Source organism: Podarcis gaigeae (genome assembly GCF_964106915.1).
Source record: "Podarcis gaigeae genome assembly, chromosome: 5".
NCBI lineage: Eukaryota > Metazoa > Chordata > Lepidosauria > Squamata > Lacertidae > Podarcis > Podarcis gaigeae.
Window position 1 is genome coordinate 48,170,834 of NC_139681.1, and position 12,071 is coordinate 48,182,904.

Genomic DNA, 12,071 nt, shown 5'->3' on the forward strand with positions numbered 1-12,071 from the left:
AAAAGTAGTGGCAAGTCTTCATTCATGCATGGTAGGTGTTTGGACATTCCTGCATCTAGCACCAGTGTGGTTGGATACCATACATTATGCCTTGGGAGGACTAGGCAAATCAGTGCAGCAGACCTTAAAAGAAATGGGATAAGATACTTTCATAAAAACATCTTCAAACTGAAGTTTTTTCTTTTTAAAATCCTAGACTGAATAGAATTAAAATAGGGCTGCGGACTATATAAACTGACTGTTCAAACAACGTCTGAGGAATCAATGCAAAAGTCTGGTTCATGTATATAACACAAAACTACTGTTTATTCAAGCATGGCATAGCATTAAGTGCAAACCCAGCCCAGCACCTTAACTCATTAAAGGTAGAATTATACTGAAGTCACTAGTATACCAGGGTTTGTAGCTTTATAAACCATGTTAACGTTAATCATAACCTACTGTCTCACTATCAGAATGCTTATCCAAATCTCAGCTATCTGAACACAAAGAATTATACCCAAACCTTGCTACACAAACAGCTGATTGAGATATCCAAACAGCCAAAGTTTGCCCATTTCCTTACTTGTTTGTACTTTGCTGGTTGGTGGCAGCCATTTCCAGCAGAAACCATGGAGGAAGAGAGGGAGCAGCAGAGATCAGACAAATCAGTTTTTCCTTTGACTTTTGCTGATTCGCTGCAGCAATTTCAGGCAGACACCACAGGAGGGAGGGAAAGAGGGAGGGAACAGACAAATTACAAATTAGGAATGTTCCCATTGGAAATAATGGAAATCACTGGCTTATTACTCACCTAGCAAACAATTTCCTAGGAACACATTGTGTCCAGAAAGTGAGGCCTCTGGGTCTTCTCTGGCATAGTTTAAGTGATCATCTGTCAAATGCTTCAACTTTAACTATAGTCGACATAAACCATGATTTAGCATAATGTGTACACCGAACCAAAGGCAGATACTGAATACGGAGTCAGTTTCAGACCAACAGTGGGGAGAGGCTGTATCCATTCAGCAACTCAAGAACTAAAAAGGATCTCAGCATTTCAAACACTTACACCAAAATGCATACTATTAGTATTTTTTATTAAAATATTTTATATAGGTCTCCCACGTTAAAACAATACAATATTATTTTAAATATACCCACAAATTTATACAGACACTCCAAAAAAAGGAATACACATTACAGTAATAAGAAATAAATAACAAAATGGAAACAGTATCAAAAGTATTAGACAAGGACAATCAGGTTAAGGTGATGATCACTTCTGTTATAGCAGAGATATTCAAAGACATCATACCACCATTATGACACTCGTTAACTGCTTAGAACAGTACATGCAGTCTAGCTATAGTACACATGTACTAACATACAGAGACCCTGGCTCTAGAATGAGGACTAGTGAGGCTATGAAGCTTAGCAGAATCCAATGATGTTTCTGCTGCTACATTCTACTATAGAACATCAGTCACAAGACCCCTCCGGGAAATAACAGAATGAGCTATATAGGAAATTACTTCTTATACATCAGGTTTTTGGAATCAGATTCCCGGGGAAACGTTTAGATGCGGCCTCATTCCCCACCAGTACTGTGACAAAGCCAGAATTGGTCTCACAACTGATTACAACTACAACTGTTTCGAAACACTTTGCATTAATTGGATTTTAAATATCAGCAGTATGATTTTATGGATGAGTATGTTTTAGATTATGTCCTTTTTGGTGCTTTCGTGCTTATTTAGGCAATTGTCTCCTCATATGAACACATTAGCACATACCTGACATTCAGCATTTTTTTTTAAGTTAGACCTTTGTTTTTCCTCAAAAAGAAAATAAAGGCTGCAGCCTAAGAGTAGGGTGTCAAGTTTCACTACAGAAGACACATAATAGTTCGCAGACACACCGTAAGTTTTTTTAAAAGATTATTTATTGTAAGAAAAACCTTTTCAGCAGCTGCCCTGCAAGCTTTTACTCATTACTATATTATTGATTGCTCCTAGATACCATAGTTATAAATTAACAGAGGTAGGAAGAAGCAAGGAATCGATGGGAGAGGAAGGAGAGTAAACCACCCCCCCACAGGCATAGGTATTTAAGTCCTTCCTCTGCAGAGACCACCTCCCTTAGGAATGCAACTAGAACAACAAGAAAACAAATTTAAAAATATAAATAAAAAAAGTTAGTCTGAAAAATAAATAGAATGTCATCTGTGAGTAAAATAGTTCACTGGTACAGTGCAAGATTAATAAGGTTGACAGGTGTTCAGTACCACCCCCTTCTACATAAATCAGAAGGCCTATAGAAACTGGTCTCAAAAGATAACTGTGCAATTGATCACGCAAACTTAACATGCACATCAACCACTGGTGTATGAGCTACCTGTTTAGTAGTTTTACCTTCACCAGCTCAGCTGCCTGAGGATAATTCTGAAACCTGTTCAGAACCCAATTAGCATCTCCCAAACCTTTCTGTAAACATAGTTACTGGCATTTTTTTGATACCAATACTTAGTGGCAGTTGGTTCACCCCCTCCCCTCAAGGGGCCGTTACAAACCATTTGTTTAGCAATATGTACAACTTAAATCTGAAGCGTGTGCTCTCTAGATCTGAATTATCCGCGTCTGACACTGCGTGAACATTTCTCTCAGTTCATTTTGCTGAATTTCATTTACGGATTCTGGTTCAGCTGGGCTTTTCTGGACTTTAGCCACCGCAAAGCTGATTCCTTGGGTCAAACCAGCTTGTGTAATATTAGCCACCTGAACCATAGAGCTGCGAATCTTTGCAAAAGGAGAGACTGCCCTACTGCCATTACTCTCTGCTGGTGAAGGTGTCATATGAAACCCTGACCCAGCTTCCAGTACACTGGATGAGGAGCCTGGAGTATTATGAGACTTAGCATTGGTGTTTTCTACTGCTAAGAATTGTGATCCTGACTCTGAAAATGGTACATCCAATTTAGATGGTCTGGAAGGAGCCTCAACAGCTGTTCCCAAGCAAGATTCAGTTTTCTTAGAAGCGTTATTGCTAATGCGATCCAACTCTTGCTGAGCTTCTTGAGAATTCATCTCTGTTTCTGAAACACTTGTCATCTTAGTTTGAGCATCCTGCACAAATCTGTGGCAGTAGGCATCAATTGGCTTAGTAAACTCTATTACAGCATTGTCTGTGGCAGGAGTTTCCTGGGGTCCTTTCCCTTCCGATTCAGACTTGTTAGTTTGGTCTTCATAGTGTGTCACGTGGATTTCTGAAGGAACAGGAATGCTAATGTTGATGTCAGTGCTGCTTATAGACTGGGACCGACTGCCTAGCCGAGGAGCAGAGGCGATGATACCACAACTGGGCAGAACATAATCTATCTGTCCCACGTTCTCCAAGGAGTCCATGAACTGCTGGTCATCATCAGATTTGGAATTGGTAAGGTACTCATCAGAATGGAATGAATCATTATCTGAGGAGATCTCAATGTCAGATTCTACGTTGGCTTTAGCATCTGCCATGGGATTTTCCATGGTTTCAAGACTACTGTCAGATTTCCAAAGATTCACTTTCAAGTTCGGCTTTAAGAAGTTGACTTTCATTTCAGGCTTCGTAAAGTTCCCCAACTTCCTCAGGTTGCTCATGTTTACATTGGATTTGGTTTGCTTCACTTTCTGATTAAGAGATGAGAACTTGCTCATCAAATAGTTTTTTCCTTGGGCTAGGGAGCCTCTGTTTTGGGATCTAATACCAATGATGTCCTCATGGGGTTTGCTGCTTTTCCTGCAGAATTAAGAAGATCAGTAACTTCCTTTGATAAACATACATTCAAGTATACTTTCAACACATTGCTTAATATTCAGACACGTTCTAATGAATATTTTTTTGTTTAGTGAGACATAAATACAGCACTAGCTTCTGCTTACTTTTCTCCTAGATAGCTAGGCATTGACAGTCATCTTCCTTCCCTGCACCCAAAGCCCCTTGAAGAGAGAACACTCCTTGTGGACTTGCTCCCCCAACCTCATTCAGCATGTGTGTGTTTTTAAAAACCCTCTAATGACACACCCCTCTCCCAAGGGGCACAGTATCAAAAACTTGTAGATGGGTACTGTAATACTTGTATGCATGTGCAGATAAGCTCTTTGTTACTAATTGTCAGCAGACAGCTGCTTTAAGCAACCAGTACAAGTATTATGATTCAAGTGATTTGGGACTCCCAATAACTCCTAGAAGGGAAGAGTGTTAACTCACCTCTCCAGTTTCTTCTCAATAATGGCTACATCTAACCCCATGGCTTGTTTTGTGATTCGCAGCATTTCCGCAATGCACTGAAGAGTATCTGAAATGCACGTTATTTGTCCATTATATCCATGAGCAGAGCATATTCTCTCTTATTACTTTTGTTTTGTGAAAACTGAGTGTGTAGATGCTTCGGTGAAGCTTTTCTATTGGTCTCACTTTTAACCTGGCAAGGGAGCCATTTAGCATAAAGCAATGTGAAATGAGAGACGCCCATCATTCTGCAACTGGCACATTAATGCAGCCATATAGCTGAACACAAGCATAAAAGAATGAGGACTATTCCTAGTTGTTGACTGGATAAAGTATTATCCCCTCTTAAATGTATCTTTAAATGCAGGTCTGCTTCATTCACATACAAAGCAGGTGGAGTGGGTGTCACTGAAAGAGCCAAAGGAGAGCAACATAAATGCAAGGGAAGCTTCTCTTCCACCCTGCAGTCTGTCCCTCCTCTTCCTTTTTCCCCAGATATTGAAGGTAGCGAAGCTGGGAGAACACCATAGTTTGGGCCTTAAAGGAGTTGGCATCTATAATTCATGTTGATTAATTCAATTGATTGACTAAAAAACCAGGCTCTGAAATGTGGAGTGTTGAGTTTTTCTGCTCAAGTTCTTGAAAAATAGCAATTTCCTTTCCTTCTTGTTCTCAGTGAACCTATTTTGTTTAATTCAACTCAATTGTTCAGCTCAATTCTTATAATGAAGTTCTACTTTCTATATGCAGTGCTCTCTTCTAAAAACTTTGTAGAAGTGTGTTACCTTTTCCATCCTCTTCAGGGTTGCGCATCACCGCTCTAAGAGTATGGAAATATCCACTTGTGTCTTTGTATTTATAATGGAGCCTCATGCACGAGAACTTGGGCTTCCCAAAGAGAGTTGGTTCGGGACCTTTACAAAAAGCATGAATGTTTTTAGAAATAAAGAACATAACTTTCTAAATAACACCTCTGAAACTTTCAGCTCTTTTCCTAAGCAGCCATTCTACTTTATTACATCACTGGGAGAAGTGTAACAGTGAGACCACCCTCTGCTGACTTAGCTGAGATCAACTGCCCTCCTAGAATGGTCCTCTGCTGTTCTATTATGTAAATGCATTACATATAAGGACATAGTTGGTACAATGGATTTGCTTGTTTTGCCTTTTGTATTGCGCCTCTTGCATTGCTATTGTTGACAACATGTGGGGGCATATAAATGTAGCAAATCCTGGGTGCTCAACATATAGAAGAGACTGTTATTCATTCATGTGTTTTCAATGATTGTGACAAATAGCTTAAGTTTAGGCAAGAAATGAGGAGAGAACAGCTAAAATTCAACAACTTTGAGGTCTTACCTATTTCTATTCTTTCCAAATCTTCAAGGCTCAGCCTTTGGTATTGATTTACTTTATCTACTTCATCATCATAACTAGACAAAAAGACATCAATGCCCAGAGTTAGATCTGGATTGAATCACACCTGAATCCTATTACAATGCAATAAAAAAGTAGCAAAGATGTTCTGCTATCTTTGTTTTCAATGTGTAAAGTAGAAAGAATCTTACTTACTAGGCTACATAGTATGCTGAGTTAGAAAGCAGAAGGAGGACATCCACATCTTTATGAGTAGCATCCGCAAGGCTAAACAAAAATGAACAGAGTATTTTACACAGGATGACATGAAAATTTCACAGCACTTTTCTGAAGCCTTTTACACCCTGCAACTAGTATGGAGTCAATCATTAGTAATGACAACAACAACCATGTTTACTAATGCGTTGCTTCATATAGTCTGTCAATAAAACCTAGAAATCCTTCTCTTCTTCAAAATTTTGTTTTGCTGTATATTTCAAAGTAAATTACTGTTCTGAGGTACCATAGTAACGCTCTCAGGGAGTTGTAGCATAGGTGTAGTAACATCCTGAATGATCCAACCACCCACATGGCTAGTTTTAGATATTACCATGGCAGCATTTATTATAGGGATTTTTCCCCACCTTCAAAACAAGTTCCCAGGGAAGTTCCAAGTCAGAAAATACAACAACAAATGCAGCAAACCAATTTAAAACAAAACATACAGAATAATGACAGAAGCAGAAGCTCCCTCAATGTAAGAAGTGGAAGACATGCTATGTGATCTGATGGTGAATTTGGGGTGACCCAATGCAAAGATCCTGAGGATCCATATGGATCCGTGCTTTGTAACCACGTTTTAAGTGGGGAGGGAAGGAAAAACACAGAAGGGACAAGGAGCACGAGAGGGGTGTGAAGAGAAGCAGCTGGCTAAGAATGCAGGAGAGGGGTTTAACGGGAGGGAGGAAAGGAAGGCAAAAGTTCCCCCCCACCCACCCAAGCCAGCCCCCCCCCCTCTCTCTCTCTCTCTCCCACCTGCATGTTTTCCAGCTGCCTGCGAGTCCCTAGAAAGCATTAGAGCACGGAGAGGAATTAGAAGGAAGGATGCGATCCTTTCCTTTCCCCTCAGCTTGCCTGGAGGGCAGGGGATTTGCCTGCTCTTTGTTCCGTTTGAGCAAACACAGCAACGAAACAGAAGAGGGTGGGCAGTAAGACCCTGAGGCAGAATGCAGGAAAGCAGCAGCTTCCTCTCTTCAGGCTTCCCTCCTGCGCTCGTGCCAGTCGGCTCCAGGGACCACACATTCGCTCAATAACACGCACAGACATTTCCCCTTACTTTTTAGGAGAAAAAATCTGCGTGTACTTGAAAAACATTTAAGACTCAACTCTTCCCCAGTCCCCACTGTATCCCTCCACCACCTTATTACAGATTTGGTCACTGTAAAAGATGCCATAGTACTTTAAGATCTATATAACCATAGAACATTCTGCATACCTTGGGTCACAGTCAATAAGTGCCCAACCACCATGGAATTTTTCATCATCTGGTAATAGTAACTTCATGTAACTTTGCAATAACTGGCTAATCAGTTCCTGATGACTTCTCAAGTTCTCCTTGTGCAGCGCTTCATGTTCTTTCTCTTTTGTGAATATGGAATAAAGATCCTCTGTCACAGGAATGCCCTGCATTAAATCTAGACAGACGCAAAAAAAACAAAACAAAAAACAAACACTGAATGCATAATGAATGTATAACAATATCAATGCATAACAGGAATAAAGCTGGCGGTAAGTTACTAAATGGACTGCTTTGATTAAGTTATACCTCTGACTCTTGGGATTTAGGTATTTTGAAATTCTTAACCAAGACCTAATTCTTAAGCAAGAGCTAAGCAATGCTCAAGTTACAAGGGGCATGCCTTCATTATCTTTAGGAGACAAGTGGATTTTGCTATGAGTCTTCCCTGCCTTTTCCACTATGATTAAAGACTGAAGTATTAAAAAAAAAAATCACTGATTACAAATGGAGAGAGTTTTATTGCCAAAACTTCTAGAAAGCTCAGCTAAAATGAGTCAGTCTTGTTCATACTTTTAAAAATAACAAGATTTTGACCTATTTAGTAGTAGAAAACACAGACCCAAACATCTTTAACATTTCAAAGAAACCAACATGAAAAGAAAATTCAACAGATATATAGTAGACAATAATTCAGTACGGAAATTGACTGAAACTATCTTACCAATGACTGCCTGCCTATAAGCATCCCTGAAGCGGTTTAAGTAGTATCTATTTGCAGAGTTAACACCATCTTTCATGACTCCTGCCAGCTTCCTTTCACCAGTTCTTGTGAAGTCGCCCTATTGCACAAAACACATCTTTGAATACTCAATGCACTGGTTATTCATATGAGAGACATCTTAAGTAACATTAACTTTCCACTGCTTTAAGAAACGCATCTTTCAGAAGCAGAGAGTTACATCTTTTTTTTTTTAAAGTACTCCTGTACGTTTAAATAGCACTTATTTAAGAGTCACCATTTGAAATATGTCCCTTTTCTATAAAACATATCTGCAGATTCTAAACACGAGATCTGTATTGGGGTTTCTCAAAAAGTGGGCCAGGAATCGCTTTTAGGTGGGCCTCAGTGTTTCAGTCTGCACAATCCCTCCTCACTTGCCTATCCCACCCCACTAGCTGGTTGGATCAATGCCAACATCAGCGACCCTTCGCATGCTGAGTAACAGTGCTTGGGAGACACAGAAGTTCATGAGATGGAGGAAGAGGAATGGAAGGTTTCTGAGGGAAGGGGAAAGCCAGAAGAGGTGTTGCAGGAAACTTTTAACATAAAAGCTTAATGATTTATTATCACAGTCATCATTACCGTTAAACAAACTGGAAAGCGAAAAGAGGATAATGGAGGAAAGCTCTTATAGGAGAAAATAAAGCATAAGAAGATCAGGGAAAAGGCTGAATGAGACAGGCAGCTGGGTGGGTGGTGAATAGCAAGCAAACTAAATGTGAAGGGAGGATAGCAGAAGAAATCACCGGAGACAGGTAAAAATATGTTTAGAGTCCTGTGTGGGTGGGAAGGGGAAATACCTTTCTACTTAGACCCCTCTGGATCAACAAATTCTGCCTTACACGGGAAGGCTGACTCATGATACCTCAAGAGCAAATGCCTGTAATTAGCTGGAGGAAAGCTGAGCTATGGAATTTTTTCCTACAAAGAAAATGCTGTAATAAAGAATTTAGCAATTTCAAAGATTGACTGGCTCGCTAGAAAATGCCTGGAACTTCCATCGGATTAATTCCAACCTCTGCCTCAATCTGCCACTATTTTGTGACAGGCTCTGCCCCTGCACTGCAGTTTTTTGACTGCTGGGCCTCAGCAATTTTCAGCTGTCTCTAGCTGGCCACATTGGTAGAAAGTTTGAGAACCCCTGATCTATACTATTAACAGTGAAATCTATGGACAGGATTCACCTAACCAGCCCAGTCAGCAGAAGTCCTGTACATTAAGAAAGATGTGATGTGTTAAACCAAAACAATAAGCTCCTGTATAAACCTTGTAAACTATTCCTGCTATAAGTTCAGTCAACAAAACTGAAAATAATTACCCTAAGAGTTATTTTTACTTGAAGTGAAATGTTTTTACCTTTAAAGCTGCTGTTCCCGCATATTGTCTGCTTATGGCATCACCATTGTTAGCCCATATAATCTGGTAGATCCGATTGCATTTCATTGGCAGTGGTTGTTCCGGTGGCATCACACCCAACTTCTTCAACTGGAATTTAATTTTATTGTTATTACTAAGTGCCATTCTTTCGTCTTTTTTTACTCTAGGAGTATAGGGCTGTTATCTTTCTTCTGAAGCTAGAGAAAGCAAGTTTATTCCATTCGTCTGTTAACCACTGAAACCTTGTTCTCCAAACACCGGACAAAAATTTGAATTTGCATCTATTACTTGTGCAACCATGGCAAGGGTAATAACTACTGTTCTCCACTAAGATCATGCTTCACATTAGAAGAATTATTCTGAAGCAATTTAAATATGAATAGACTATGCACACATTCCATACTAGTCTAATTGACTATATTTCACATAGTTCTCATTAATAAAGGTTTTTGTAAACTGAAGTTGCAATACCTGCTGTTCCATAACTATACGGGCCACGGCAGCTTGGACAACGTTGGTTCGATCCAGGCAATCCATACAGTTAACTCGGAAAATCCCTTCCTGCTTACAAATCACTCCAGCTTGGTCCACCCTTGCAAAAAGTGAAGAAGAAAAATATTAGAAAGCTTAAAGTGAAAAAATCCTACATCCCTCGGTGTAGAAAAAAAATCATTTTCCCTAAACCACCCCCACCCAACCGAATGATGGGTGGGATGGCAGGATTAAATTCTGCATTGTCTGAGTGCCTGCACAGCCAAAGTAGTGGGATTAATCCCTGCTCATCAGCTGATGAGCAGGGGTTAAATCCTCCTCAGTTCAAACAAGTGTAGCAAGGGCTGTCTGAAACTCCCTCCCCTCCTCCATTCTACTGGTCTTGCACCTGGCTCCTTCAGTTCTCTTATGTTTTCCCTTGTCCAGCTTGAGGGGACTAGATCAGCTTTTTTAAAAAAAATAATTTTTATTAACCAACCAATCAAATCACATCACATAAATTCCGAATTACAAAGCCGAATTTTAAATTTTTGCTGGGGGTACCCATATTTCAAGTTCCGAAGGGGATTCCAATCATCTTCTTGCTGCTGCATTAATGTCCACAAATCTGTCCAAATAATGTTCAGCTTTAGGCCCTCTCCTCCTTCTCTTCTCATAGTTACAGAGGCCTTTGCAAACAGCATGCTTTCTTTCCCCTTCTCTCCTCTTTCCTGAGTAAGGCTGTCTCATGGTCCGGACAGGGTGGCTTGAGATGAGAAGAAGAATAGGGGAGAGGAGAAACTACCCCCAGTATTTTACAGGTATTGCTGCACTTCTTACAGGCGCACTGCAGGACATATCACTGCTCACTAGAGAAGCCCCCTTTTAGTGGATCTGCAAGAAGCAGGGTTTCTCTTGATTGCCATGATGCTTGCAATAGCAGTGTTTGCTGTCTTAAAACAGAAATCCCGTTAAGGATATGGAACATGGAGCCAAAAAGCTTCCCCACCCCTGTCACAGGGGAAACAAAGAACATTACTCTCAAGAAACTAATTTCTTGTCCTTCAAAAAGGGCACCTAAACATTACCCATTCTGTGTGAGATAACTGTATTATCACTGATGAGATGCCATCATTTTATTAGCCTGAGCTTTAAATCCTGTCCAAACCTCTCCTAATTAATTTTATTAACACTATTATATGCTGCCTTTAAGAGTCAAAAGCCTTCTAAGGAAACTTCCCATAAAATATATAATATGAGTAACAAAAACATCCAAACAGTAACTAAAATAACCACTGACGAAACCAACCTCAGTAATTATGCCTAAATATCCAGTTCAGTAATTATGGTTAAGAACTCTTTAATTCAGCAGCCCAATAAAGCCCATTTAAGAAAATGTGACAAAGAACAAAAAAGACTTCAGGCCTGCAGCAATGGAGTCCTGACGTTCTCTAATTGGCAGTATGTTCCACAAATGTAGGGTCACCACTGAGAAAATCTCTGTCCTATATGCCTTCAAGCTTAATTTTTCTCCCGGCAGAGACATAAATAAGGCTTCAGCTGGTGAAAAGTGTGGGCAACTTAGTTCCACACCATTCAAAGGTTATTAGGACCTGCACTTTCAAATGGGACAGAAATGTACCAGCAACTGGTGAAATATAGGTTCCATTTGATCTTATCACCTGACCCCATCATTACTTGGTCAGCCAGATTTCCAAACTGTATTTAAATGCAGCCCAAATTGAATGAATTAACATAGTCCAGGCTGGGCATTACTAGGTGCAATGATAATTGAGAAAAGGCTTATCCTCTCCAAATAGACTTGTACACCAGTTGTGAACATAAGATGGTAAAAAGCACCCTGGCCACTTCTACTAACCAAGCATTCCCAGTTAGCAGCCGGCCCAGAAGAACTGCCAAAGTGTACACTGGGTACTTCGAGGGATATACAAGCTCATCTTGGACCAGTTGTAAATCACCGGCCAAAATAATCTACCCTATCAAGCAGCGTGTGTATCATTACAAGGGGGCAAGTGGCATGCAATCATTTATGTAAAATTTATTTTCTGTTTCAGAGTGAAATTAACATGCTAATACTAACCAGCACCACTTCACATCAGTGATTATGTCCGAAATGGCATCTGTCAATGTTTGAACATTTTCAAACTTCATTCCACGGCTAAAAGGTACAAAGAAAATACAACTTACTGATTTCTTTTTCTTTTTTTCAACACAAGAACATGGAAATTCATCGGAGAGATGCTTATATAATAATGGTCAGTACAATTCTACATAGGTGTATTAAAAATAACACAT

General features: G+C 39.9%; 1 protein-coding gene across 2 annotated transcripts in view; it reads right to left on the reverse strand.

Annotated features, from left to right (window-relative positions):
• Positions 1-1,058: 1,058 nt before the first annotated feature.
• INPP5F (inositol polyphosphate-5-phosphatase F) overlaps positions 1,059-12,071 on the reverse strand; it is a 39,712-nt gene continuing 28,699 nt past the window's right edge. For both annotated transcript variants that reach the window (XM_083741216.1, XM_083741217.1), the window contains exons 11-20: positions 11,857-11,934; positions 9,756-9,876; positions 9,264-9,392; positions 7,848-7,965; positions 7,103-7,301; positions 5,824-5,895; positions 5,611-5,684; positions 5,037-5,165; positions 4,231-4,318; positions 1,059-3,759 (exon numbers count right to left, since the gene is read on the reverse strand). In XM_083741216.1, the coding sequence (XP_083597342.1) occupies positions 2,598-3,759; positions 4,231-4,318; positions 5,037-5,165; positions 5,611-5,684; positions 5,824-5,895; positions 7,103-7,301; positions 7,848-7,965; positions 9,264-9,392; positions 9,756-9,876; positions 11,857-11,934 (2,170 nt within the window). In that variant the 3' untranslated portion in view covers positions 1,059-2,597. The remainder of the gene's footprint in view (positions 3,760-4,230; positions 4,319-5,036; positions 5,166-5,610; positions 5,685-5,823; positions 5,896-7,102; positions 7,302-7,847; positions 7,966-9,263; positions 9,393-9,755; positions 9,877-11,856; positions 11,935-12,071) is intronic.